Here is an 11,915-nt window from a genome sequence, read left to right as displayed (position 1 = left end):
CGCTATAAATACCCTCCCAGCAGGCAGGACTCTGATCTGCTGCCTCCCCTCCTACCTGCGCGTAAACTCAACCGATCGGACGGCAACATGGCTGTAAGTATTAAGAAACAAGCATTTCCACTGATCGCGGCAGTGTTTCTCTGGACATCAGTTGTGTTTGTTTCATTCCGCGTGGTTTTACTGCTGCTCTGCTCTGAATGGAGTGACAGCTGTCATTACGCGTGTCATTACGCCTGGTTTAAATGTGGGCACCTCTTATACGCGCGGATCAGAACCAATAGTTGTCTCTTGTGGTGATGGGATCACTACTGTATATCATTCATAACTTTTCATAACCTGTTGTGCTTTTGTGCATTCGTATCAAATATTATATATATATATATATATATATATATATATATATATATATATATATATATATGGCCGGTGAAAACTCAGAACATGTTTGTGCGACTTTTTAAAGATAGTTTGACGAAAGTTATATTTAAACCATATTCATTAAAGGCAACTCTCGTAGTCGTGCGGTGTAAGGGGCGCGAGAGTTGCGTAACCGCTTAACCTGGGCTCCCGTCTCGTCCTCCCGCGCGGCTCGCCACGATATGTTGGTCTGAGGCGGTGGTGGACACAGGAAGTCTGCTGGTCAAACCATATCTCAACCTGTAATAAACCAGTGTATTTTTTTTATATAAAACAGCTCAACTGTCCGTTGCTCTCCCGCTCTCATTCTCTCTCATTCTCCTGATTATTTTCTCTCTCTCTCTCTCTCTCTCTCTCTCTCTCTCTCTCTCTCTCTCTCTCTCTCACCCACCCCCCCCCCCCCCCCACACCCCACCCCTAACAGGACATGCTGGTGAAGAACAGGCCCCTGAGGGTGGGCGAGACGTTGACCATCACCGGGATCCCCAAGACTGGTGTTCAACGGTGAGCATCAGTGGATCCACCGTCCCGTCGCGCTAACACTTTCACCCACTAGGGGGCGGTGTCCTCCACGCGCAGATGGCCCATGAATCTGTCCTCCTATACGTTCAAAAAAAAAAGCTTGGAACGTTTCCTTGTTTGATTATTTCACTTTACTGATGGAAATTGAACTGCAATAGAAAAGTCCAGTTCTGGAGTTGAGAGGTTAATCATGAGGGTGGGGGCCGAATGCAGGGGCCAAAGGTTAATCATGAGGGTGGGGGCCGGGTTCAAAGGTTAGTCTTGAGGGTGGGGGCCGGGTTCAGGGGCCAAAGGTTAGTCTTGAGGGTGGGGGCCGGGTTCAGGGGCCAAAGGTTAGTCTTGAGGGTGGGGGCCGGGGTCAGGGGCCAAAGGTTAGTCTTGAGGGTGGGGGCCGGGTTCAGGGGCCAAAGGTTAGTCTTGAGGGTGGGGGCCGGGTTCAGGGGCCAAAGGTTAGTCTTGAGGGTGGGGGCCGGGTTCAGGGGCCAAAGGTTAGTCTTGAGGGTGGGGGCCGGGTTCAAAGGTTAGTCTTGAGGGTGGGGGCCGGGTTCAGGGGCCAAAGGTTAGTCTTGAGGGTGGGGGCCGGGTTCAGGGGCCAAAGGTTAGTCTTGAGGGTGGGGGCCGGGTTCAGGGGCCAAAGGTTAGTCTTGAGGGTGGGGGCCGGGTTCAGGGGCCAAAGGTTAGTCTTGAGGGTGGGGGCCGGGTTCAGGGGCCAAAGGTTAGTCTTGAGGGTGGGGGCCGGGTTCAGGGGCCAAAGGTTAGTCTTGAGGGTGGGGGCCGGGTTCAGGGGCCAGCTGTAAAGGCTCCTCCCCTTTAGTTTGCCTCTCTATTCAAAGCCTTGAGTTAGCCTAGCCCACATACAAGCACACCTGCTAGTCTGTTCTCCTGGGTTTGAATGTTATTTGAAGCTGTTTCGCTGTAATGATTCAGATTAATAGAATCCCCAACCCTCACGATAATCTCTCCACAAAACTCCTCCTCCTCCTCCTCCTCCTCTCCCTCCTCCTCCTCCTCCTCCTCCTCCTCCTCTCCCTCCTCCTCCTCCTCCTCCTCCTCCTCCTCCTCCTCTCCCTCCTCCTCTTCCTCCTCTCCCTCCTCTTCCTCCTCTCCCTCCCCCTCCTCCTCTCCCTCCTCCTCCTCCTCCTCCTCCTCCCCCTCCTCCTCCTCTCCCTCCTCCTCCTCCTCCTCCTCCTCCTCTCCCTCCTCCTCCTCCTCCTCCTCTCCCTCCTCTCCCTCCTCCTCCTCCTCCTCCTCCTCCTCCTCCTCCTCCTCTTTTCCCTCCTCCTCCTCCTCTCCCTCCTCTTCCTCCCCTCCTCCTCCTCCTCCTCCTCCTCCTCCTCTCCCTCCTCCTCCTACTCCTCCTCTCTCCAGCTTTGTGGTGAACATCAGCTCCGGGGTTGACCATGCGCTCCACATGAGCGTTCAGTTCCACGGCGCGGTGATCTACAACTCGTACCAGGGGGGGGTCTGGGGGGAAGAGGTCCGCCAGGGGGGGTTCCCCTTCAAATACGACAAGCTCTTCAAGGTGAGGGGGGGAGAGGGGGGGAGGGAGAGGGGGGGGAGAGGGGGGGAGGGAGGGAGAAGGGGCAGGGAGGGGTGAAGAAGAGGGGGAGAGGGAGAGGGGGTGTATGAACATACATTTTCTTCATGCTGCTTTCTCTCTCTCTCTCTCTCTCCCTGTGTCCCGGTGTCTCTCTCTCTCTTTAGTTCACCGTCACCCTGACCCTTGAGGAGTTCCTGGTGGTTCTGAGCGATGGCTCTGAGATCCACTTCCCCAACCGCCTGGGGGCGTCTGAGTACAAGGACTTCTCCTTCGACGAGGGCGTCCTCATCCGCAGCTTTGAGATCAACTAACCCTGAGGTGGATCTCCTCCTTCAGTCTGGTGTCCTGTGGTGTGCAGGCCTCTCCTCACAGTAGACCGGTTCACAGGCAGAGGAGAACCACTCGCTACATCAACCTCTGACATCCCTGTGTTGCATGTTCTTTACAATGCTTTTTCTGCAGTGGTAAAACGGATTGATTTGTTTTGTTCAGGCCTTTGTATCCCTTTGGGAACATCGGCCACGATGAATTGCTTCTACCCTGGCCTGTCTTGGCCGATCTTGTCCAGCTGTTACCACGTCAGCCCTTCCTCCTTGAGTCGTACAACTGATGTGTATTAAAAATGTTTTTTTAGCAATGATTATCAGCATCTGGTGATTTATTTGTCAAGTTGTCGTTGTCCAACATTTTGTGTGTGCTTGTGTGTGTGTGTATGTGTGTGTGTGTCTGCTTGTGTATATTTGTGCATGTGTGTATGTTTGTGTGTGTGTGTGTGCACGTATATGTGTGTTTGTGTGTATGTAGATGTACATGTGTGTATGTGTGTGTGTGTGTGTAGTATATGTTGCTAATGGCATGGAAAAATAAGCATTTCCATTGGTGTGGCAGTTAATATTCTGTATATTCTTAACTTAAGCTGCATATAAGGGAAAGTGTTCCTTAGTAGTATTAATACTTCTCACAGAATACTTGTTTGATGCAGTGCATGAGTTGGCCTTTTGGGAATCAAACCCACACCTTGGTGTTCCAGCCCTAGCTGGACTCCAGGCCTTGATACATCTCTATCTCACGCGCTTGTCCGGCCTGCAAATAACATGATGACCATGCCATGAGAAATAATACCAATTATAATAACTAGCTAAAAATATAACTTCATAGTTTCATACTGTGTATAATTCTGCAAGGATGATCTGTTGGTGGCGCTAGAGCTCTTGACCTAGAGTTGCCTATATCACCACTTGGTAATAACTTCCCTTTAATGTATCATAGACTTTATTACATTATTGGTACAAAGATTATTACGTTCCTGGGAAATGCACTTTATTACAATATCGGGGAAGATATTAAATTATCATACAACATAACATGCTTATAAGGAAGTTCTCTATGTGCTCTGACTTTTTGAAGTGCTCACTGTTTATAACCTTCATCACACCGTTGTATACTGCTCAATTGTGGTCTAACTATAAAAAAAGAGTATGCATAGGCTCAAGGTAGAATAAAGCAATGCAATGAGGCTGCTACTTCGTGTCCCTAGGTGGCATAGTGCCAGTCAACTGTTTGTGTCCACTAGAGTGCCAACCTGTGAGGCACTAGACAGCTGTTGTTTAGCATTATGTTTCGCCTGGACAAGTCAGAGGACCTCATAATGGATGACCAAGCAGCTTTTCAGCTCTCTGAAAAGCTGCTATAGATTCACGTCTAGGTTAAGACAGCATTGGCGCAATAGCCTGGATCTATTTTTGTAACTCCTTTTTTCTTTATACTATTTATATTTATGATGTGTTATATGGACCTGTGTCTGCAATAAAGCTTTATTATTATCATGTTTTATTACAATTTCAAAGGGATCAAGTGCAAATTTTTATTACATTATTGGGGTTACTACATCATCGGGAATTTATTACATTATCAGGTTCTACACGTCTCGCTATAAATACCCTCCCAGCAGGCAGGACTCTCATCTACTGCCTCCTCTCCTCCCTGCGCGTAAACTCAACCGATCGGACGGCAACATGGCTGTAAGTATAAAGAAGCAAGCATTTCCACTGATCCCTGCAGTGTTTCTCTGGACATCAGTTGTGTTTGTTTCATTCCGTGTGGTTTTACTGCTGCTCTGCTCTGAATTGAGTGACAGCTGTCATTACGGCTGTCATTATGCGTGTCAGTACGTGTTGTTTAAATATGGGCTATGGCAAGCCAACCCCGAAAGAAAACGGGGTTGACATTTTACGCACTCTTGAAGGACTTCATTGCGGCGTAAAAAGCGGGGCATTTTTTGGGCATTACGGCGTAACAAACACAGTTTTTGAGGTCGATTACTGGCGGGGTTGGCATGCCATATATGGGCACCTCTCCAGACACGCGCACATCAGAACCAATAGTTGTCTATTGAGGTGATGGGATCACTACTCCGGGCATCATTCATAACTTTTCAGAACTTGTTGTGCTTTTGTTTATTTGTTTAATACGTTTGTGCGACTTTTTAAAGATAGTTTGAAGAAAGTTATATTTAAACTGTAACCTATTTAAAGTGAGTGTAGGATTACTCTATCAATTGTAAGGAACATGCCACACCTATTCGTTCTCATGTCGATATACTGATACACAATTTGTTAAATAATGTTTGTAAAAGTTAACCTTTTATAAAAATGTACAAATTCTAATCTAAACAAAAGGTGCCAACATCTTACTGAGACCATATTACCTTCCTTCTTCCAGTACAACATGAGTATGTGTGACCAGTAGAACTATAGATTAGCAGTTGCAGAATCAGGAAAGAGTATTTTCAGTATGAGCAGGCCTCAGTTTAGAGGCCAGACCCCGCCGAGGGAAGCCAGCAGACGGACTGAGAGGCTCCATGTCTGCTAATGGAGAGCACATGTTGGTCTGAGGCAGTGGTGGACACAGGAGTCTGCTGCTCAAACCATATCTCTCTCTCTCTCTCTCTCTCTCTCCTCTTTCTCTCTCCCTCTCTCTCCCACTCTCTCTCTTTCCCTCTCTCTCTCTCTCTCTCTCTCTCTCTCTCTCTCTCTCTCTCTCTCTCTCTCTCTCTCTCTCTCTCTCTCTCTCTCTCTCTCTCTCTCCCTCCCTCCCTAACAGGACATGCTGGTGAAGAACAGGCCCCTGAAGGTGGGCCATACGTTGACCATCACCGGGATCCCCAAGACTGGTGTTGACCGGTGAGTATCAGTGGATTCACCGTCCCGTCGCGCTAACACTTTCACCCACTAGGGGGCGGTGTCCTCCACGCGCAGATGGCCCATGAATCTGTCCTCCTATACGTTAAAAAAAAAAAGCTTGGAACGTTTCCTTGTTTGATTATTTCACTTTACTGATGGAAATTGAACTGCAATAGAAAAGTCCAGTTCTGGAGTTGAGAGGTTAAATATGAGGGTGGGGGCCGGGTTCAGGGGCCAAAGGTTAATCATGAGGGTGGGGGCCGGGTTCAGGGGCCAAAGGTTAGTCTTGAGGGTGGGGGCCGGGTTCAGGGGCCAAAGGTTACTCTTGAGGGTGGGGGCCGGGTTCAGGGGCCAAAGGTTACTCTTGAGGGTGGGGGCCGGGTTCAGGGGCCAAAGGTTAGTCTTGAGGGTGGGGGCCGGGTTCAGGGGCCAAAGGTTAGTCTTGAGGGTGGGGGCCGGGTTCAGGGGCCAAAGGTTAGTCTTGAGGGTGGGGGCCGGGTTCAGGGGCCAAAGGTTAGTCTTGAGGGTGGGGGCCGGGTTCAGGGGCCAAAGGTTAGTCTTGAGGGTGGGGGCCGGGTTCAGGGGCCAGCTGTAAAGGCTCCTCCCCTTTAGTTTGCCTCTCTATTCAAAGCCTTGAGTTAGCCTAGCCCACATACAAGCACACCTGCTAGTCTGTTCTCCTGGGTTTGAATGTTATTTGAAGCTGTTTCGCTGAAATGATTCAGATTAATAGAATCCCCAACCCTCACGATAATCTCTCCACAATCTTAAAGAGGCTGTAAAGTAATATCAGCGTAAAGTCGATGAGTCGACTCATCGATGGATCGGGGTCTGAACCGGAGCCTTGAGCAGCTTCAGTCCCGTGCGTGACGCGGTTATTGTACTGCAGCTGTAGTGACTAATGAGTACCGGGTGGTCCTCCTCCCCCTCCTCCTCCTCCTCCTCCTCCTCCTCCTCCTCCTCCTCCTCCTCCTCTCCCTCCTCCTCCTCCTCCTCCTCCTCCTCCTCTCCCTCCTCCTCCTCTCCCTTCTCCTCCTCCTCCTCCTCCTCCTCTTCCTCTTCCTCCCCCTCCTCTCCCTCCTCCTCCCCCTCCTCTTCCTCCTCCTCCTCCTCCTCCTCCTCCTCCTCTTCCTCTTCCTCCCCCTCCTCCTCCTCCTCCTCCCCCTCCTCTTCCTCCTCCTCCTCCTCCTCCCTCCAGCTTTGTGATGAACATCGCCTCCGGGTCCGACATCGCGTTCCACATGAGCGTGTGGTGGAAAGGAACATCAGTGGGCTACAAAGACGAGGAGATGGTGGTCTACAACACGAACCAGGGGGGGGGTCTGGGGGGAAGAGGTCCGTCACGTGTTGTTCCCCTTCAAACACAAGGAGCTCTTCAAGGTGAGGGGGGGGAGAGGGGGGAGGGAGAGGGGGAGAGGGGGGGTTCCCCTTCAACTACGATGAGTCTTTCAAGGTGAGAGGGGGATGGAGGGGGGAGCTAGGGGGGGGGAGGGAGGGAGAAGGGGCAGGGAGGGGTGAGGGAGAGGGAGAGGGGGTGTATGAACATACATTTTCTTCATGCTGCTTTCTCTCTCTCTCTCTCTCTTTCTCTCTCTCTCTCTCTCTCCCTGTGTCCCGGTGTCTCTCTCTCTCTTTAGTTCACCGTCACCCTGACCCTTGAGGAGTTCTTGGTGCTCCTGAGCGATGGCTCTGAGATCCACTTCCCCAACCGCCTGGGGGCGTCTGAGTACAAGGACTTCTCCTTCGACGAGGGCGTCCTCATCCGCAGCTTTGAGATCAACTAACCCTGAGGTGGATCTCCTCCTTCAGTCTGGTGTCCTGTGGTGTGCAGGCCTCTCCTCACAGTAGACCGGTTCACAGGCAGAGGAGAACCACTCGCTACATCAACCTCTGACATCCCTGTGTTGCATGTTCTTTACAATGCTTTTTCTGCAGTGGTAAAACGGATTGATTTGTTTTGTTCAGGCCTTTGGCCTTTGTATTCCTTTGGGAACATCGGCCATGATGAATTGCTTCTACCCTGGCCTGTCTTGGCCGATCTTGTCCAGCTGTTACCACGTCAGCCCTTCCTCCTTGAGTCGTACAACTGATGTGTATTAAAAATGTTTTTTTTAGCAATGATAATCAACATCTGGTGATTTATTTGTCAAGTTGTCGTTGTCCAACATTTTGTGTGTGCTTGTGTGTGTGTGTATGTGTGTGTGTGTCTGCGTGTGTATATTTGTGCATGTGTGTATGTTTGTGTGTGTGTGTGTGCACGTATATGTGTGTTTGTGTGTATGTAGATGTATATGTGTGTATGTGTGTGTGTGTGCAGTATATGTTGCTAATGGCATGGAAAAATAAGCATTTCCATTGGTGTGGCAGTTAATATTCCGTATATTCTTAACTTAAGCTGCATATAAGGGAAAGTGTTCCTTAGTAGTATTAATACTTCTCACAGAATACTTGTTTGATGCAGTGCATGAGTTGGCCTTTTGGGAATCAAACCCGCACCTTGGTGTTCCAGCCCTAGGCTGGACTCCAGGCCTTGATACATCTCTGTCTCACGCGCTTGTCCGGCCTGCAAATAACATGATGACCATGCCATGAGAAATAATACCAATTATAATAACTAGCTAATAATATAACTTCATAGTTTCATACTGTGTATAATTCTGCAAGGATGATCTGTTGGTGGCGCTAGAGCTCTTGACCTAGAGTTGCCTATATCACCACTTGGTAATAACTTCCCTTTAATGTATCATAGACTTTATTACATTATTGGTACAAAGATTATTACGTTCCTGGGAAATGCACTTTATTACATTATCGGGGAAGATATTAAATTTTCATACAACATAACATGCTTATAAGGGAGTTCTCTATGTGCTCTGACTCTTTGAAGTGCTCACTGTTTATAACCTTCATAACACCGTTATGTACTGCTCAATTGTGGTCTAACTATAAAAAAAGAGTATGCATAGGCTCAAGGTAGAATAAAACGATGCAATGAGGCTGCTACTTCGTCTCCCTAGGTGGCATAGTGCCAGTCAATTGTTTGTGTCCACTAGAGTGCCAACCTGTGAGGCACTAGACAGCTGTTGTTTAGCTTTATGTGTCGCCTGGACAAGTCAGAGGACCACATAATGGAAGACCAAGCAGCTTTTCAGCTCTCTGAAAAGCTGCTATAGATTCACGTCTAGGTTAAGACGGCATTGGCGCAATAGCCTGGATCCATTTTTGTAACTCCTTTTTTCTTTATACTATTTATATTTATGATGTGTTATATGGACCTGTGTCTGCAATAAAGCTTTATTATTATCAGGTTGTATTACATTTTCAAAGGGATCAAGTGCAAATTTTTATTACATTATTGGGGTTACTACATCATCGGGAATTTATTACATTGTCAGGTTCTACACGTCTTGCAATAAATACCCTCCCAGCAGGCAGGACTCTCATCTACTGCCTCCTCTCCTCCCTGCGCGTAAACTCAACCGATCGGACGGCAACATGGCTGTAAGTATAAAGAAACAAGCATTTCCACTGATCCCTGCAGTGTTTCTCTGGACATCAGTTGTGTTTGTTTCATTCCGCGTGGTTTTACTGCTGCTCTGCTATGAATTGAGTGACAGCTGTCATTACGCGTTTCATTATGCGTGTCAGTACGTGTGGTTTAAATATGGGCTATGGCAAGCCAACCCCGAAAGAAAACGGGGTTGGCTTTTTACACACTCTTGAAGGACTTCATTGCGGCGTAAATAGCGGCGCATTACGGCGTAACAAACACCGTTTTTTCACATTTTACGGCGTTTTTTACGCCGTGATGAAGGTGATTGGTGACTGAATGAGGACGATTACTGGCGGGGTTGGCATGCCATATATGGGCACCTCTCCAGACACGCGCACATTGGAACCAATAGTTGTCTCTTGAGGTGATGGGATCATTACTCCGGGCATCATTCATAACTTTTCAGAACTTGTTGTGCTTTTGTTTATTTGTTTTATTCCTTTTTATCGTCAAACTATACTGGCTTGGCCATTGATCGAGACGTCCAGTCTTATCATTGGTTAGACAGCTTAAACATGGGATATTAAATGTTATGTATATTCACCTGGCTGGTGAAAACTCTGAACACGTTTGTGCGACTTTTTAAAGATAGTTTGAAGAAAGTTATATTTAAACTGTACTCTATCCATTGTAAGAAACATGCCACACCTATTCGTTCTCATGTCGATATACTGATACACAATTTGTTAAATAATGTTTGCAAAAGTTAACCTATTATAAAAATGTACAAATCGTAAGGTGCCAACATCTGACTGAGACCATACTGCCTTCCTTCTTCCAGTTCAACACGAGGAAGTGTGACCAGAACTATAGATTAGCAGTAGCAGAATCAGGAAAGAGTATTTTCAGTATGAGCAGGCCTCAGTTTAGAGGCCAGACCCCGCCGAGGGAAGCCAGCAGACGGACTGAGAGGCTCCATGTCTGCTAATGGAGAGCACATGTTGGTCTGAGGCGGTGGTGGACACAGGAGTCTGCTGCTCAAACCATATCTCAACCTGTAATTAACCAGTGTATTTGTATCAAACAGCCCAACTGTCCCTCGCTCTCCCACACTCTCTCAATTCTCCTGATTGATTTTTCTCTCCCTTTCTTTCCCTCCCCCATATTCTCCCTCCAACATTCTTTCTTTACTCCATTCTCTCTCTCTCTCTCTCTCTCTCTCTCTCTCTCTCTCTCTCTCTCTTTCTCTCTCTCTCTCTTTCTCTGATGGAGTTGGTCGTGTTGAGAGCAGTGCGTGATCAGTTCGGTTTTTTGCAAATTCAGATGTTTTTTTTTCTTTACTAAACAAGTAGCTGTCTTAAACCAAGTGTAACATCGTTAAAAAAAGGCGATTTTGACCGGTTTGGTGCATCGCCAGCAACAGTTTTGCTGCTAACAAACAGTTGGCCGCGGGGTGGGATGGCCGGGCCAGGTGATCCAGGTGATGTGCAAAGCAGTTGGTAGTGGAAAGAACATCAGATCTGCCTCCTGCATGAATATAGCCATTGTGGTTTTCTTATCTGAAACTGCGATGGTGGATAAACTGATCGAGGAAGGGCTTGTTATTATGGATTCATTCGTTCAAGTTTTGCCTCTATCTTCTCCGGCCAAGAGGCTTGTTCTCTCCAATGTATCCCCGTATTTCGAAAATTAGATTTTGGAGAGGATCCTCTCCAGATACTGGAAACAAACGGCATCGATAAGGCTGGTCCTAGTCGGCTTTAAACAGGATAGGGGACGTTTTTTTAAGAACGGTATCACCCCAATGGGCCTGTATGAAAATCATTTGCCAACACTGTCAAGTGCCACCACACTATATAAGCCGAGAAGCCCATACCGGCGTTTCAACATTAGGCTACTTCAAGATCATGGGGTTGTGAGTTCTTTCACCTTTTTTGGAATAACTGGAGGGTGGAGAAAGCACAACACAAGTCCCTAACACAGTGGTGGGACCTTGGGAACGTCCAGATCAGATTGTTTTGTCAACAATAAACAGCAAATTCCACCCGAGCTGTAAAGACAAAACTTGAAGCTCTAGAGCAAGAGATCTTACTTATATCTGCTAAGGCCAGTGGTCGGGATATAGCAGGGTTTGAGACCTATTTAAATCAGAATAAGTTGCAACTCAGGAGATTTCTGGAGGATAGGGGGGAGGGGTCACTAGTTAGAGCCCGCTGTTAGATTCATGCAGACATGGATGGTCCCACTAAATTATTTTTTGGACTAGAGAAGCGGACATTAGAAACTGAACACATGCAGTGACTCAAGGTCCCAGGTGGAAGAGAGACAACTGACCCAGCAGATATTAGGTCACTTTCATTGTTGTTTTGAAGATCTGTTTAGAGCTGAGGATTGTGATAAATCTGCGGGGGATGAGCTCCTGCAAGATTTACCACGATAAGGAGAGGAGGAGGCCGTGAGGCTAGAGCACCCCCTTTTCTACAGTGAGCTCACCCAGGCAGTACAACAACAGAACTCTGGCCGGTCACCTGGTTTAGATGGCTGTCGGGGAGTTCTGTAAGGCTTTCTGGTCTCTTTTAGGGCCAGACCTGCATACCGTCCTCCAGGAGTCTATTGGACAGGGAAGTCACCCTAAGTTGTCATAGGGCAGTCCTGTCTTTGCTGCCCAAAAAAGGGGATTTGGGATGCTTAAAAAATTGGCGCCCTATCTACCTCCTATGCGTGGACACAAAGATCTTCGCCAGAGCACTCACAAATAGGT

The 11,915-nt window shown here is 47.9% G+C and overlaps 1 protein-coding gene and 1 pseudogene across 2 annotated transcripts; both read left to right on the top strand.

Moving 5' to 3' along the window:
• Positions 1 to 3,119, top strand: LOC307089393 (beta-galactoside-binding lectin-like). Its single transcript, XM_079755651.1, has 4 exons — positions 1 to 93; positions 842 to 921; positions 2,308 to 2,461; positions 2,644 to 3,119. Exons 1-4 carry the CDS (start codon positions 88 to 90, stop codon positions 2,788 to 2,790), a joined length of 387 nt encoding a protein of 128 aa, XP_079611777.1. The 5' UTR covers positions 1 to 87; the 3' UTR covers positions 2,791 to 3,119.
• A 1,340-nt stretch (positions 3,120 to 4,459) lies between these two features.
• Positions 4,460 to 7,742, top strand: LOC307089383 (beta-galactoside-binding lectin-like; annotated as a pseudogene). The gene is made up of 4 exons (XR_013812791.1): positions 4,460 to 4,500; positions 5,582 to 5,661; positions 6,860 to 7,041; positions 7,299 to 7,742. The product of XR_013812791.1 is annotated as a beta-galactoside-binding lectin-like (transcript).
• The last annotated feature ends 4,173 nt before the right edge of the window (positions 7,743 to 11,915 follow it).

This window comes from Pollachius pollachius (assembly GCF_949987615.1).
Source record: "Pollachius pollachius genome assembly, chromosome: 1".
NCBI classification, from domain to species: domain Eukaryota; kingdom Metazoa; phylum Chordata; class Actinopteri; order Gadiformes; family Gadidae; genus Pollachius; species Pollachius pollachius.
This window is presented reverse-complemented; position numbering and strand designations above follow the sequence as displayed.

Excerpts from the sequence above, each read along its gene's own strand:
- LOC307089393 (XM_079755651.1), top strand. Across the intron at positions 922-2,307 it reads CCCAAGACTGGTGTTCAACG|CTTTGTGGTGAACATCAGCT; the intron begins GTGAGCATCAGT and ends TCCTCTCTCCAG. Across the intron at positions 2,462-2,643 it reads AATACGACAAGCTCTTCAAG|TTCACCGTCACCCTGACCCT; the intron begins GTGAGGGGGGGA and ends CTCTCTCTTTAG.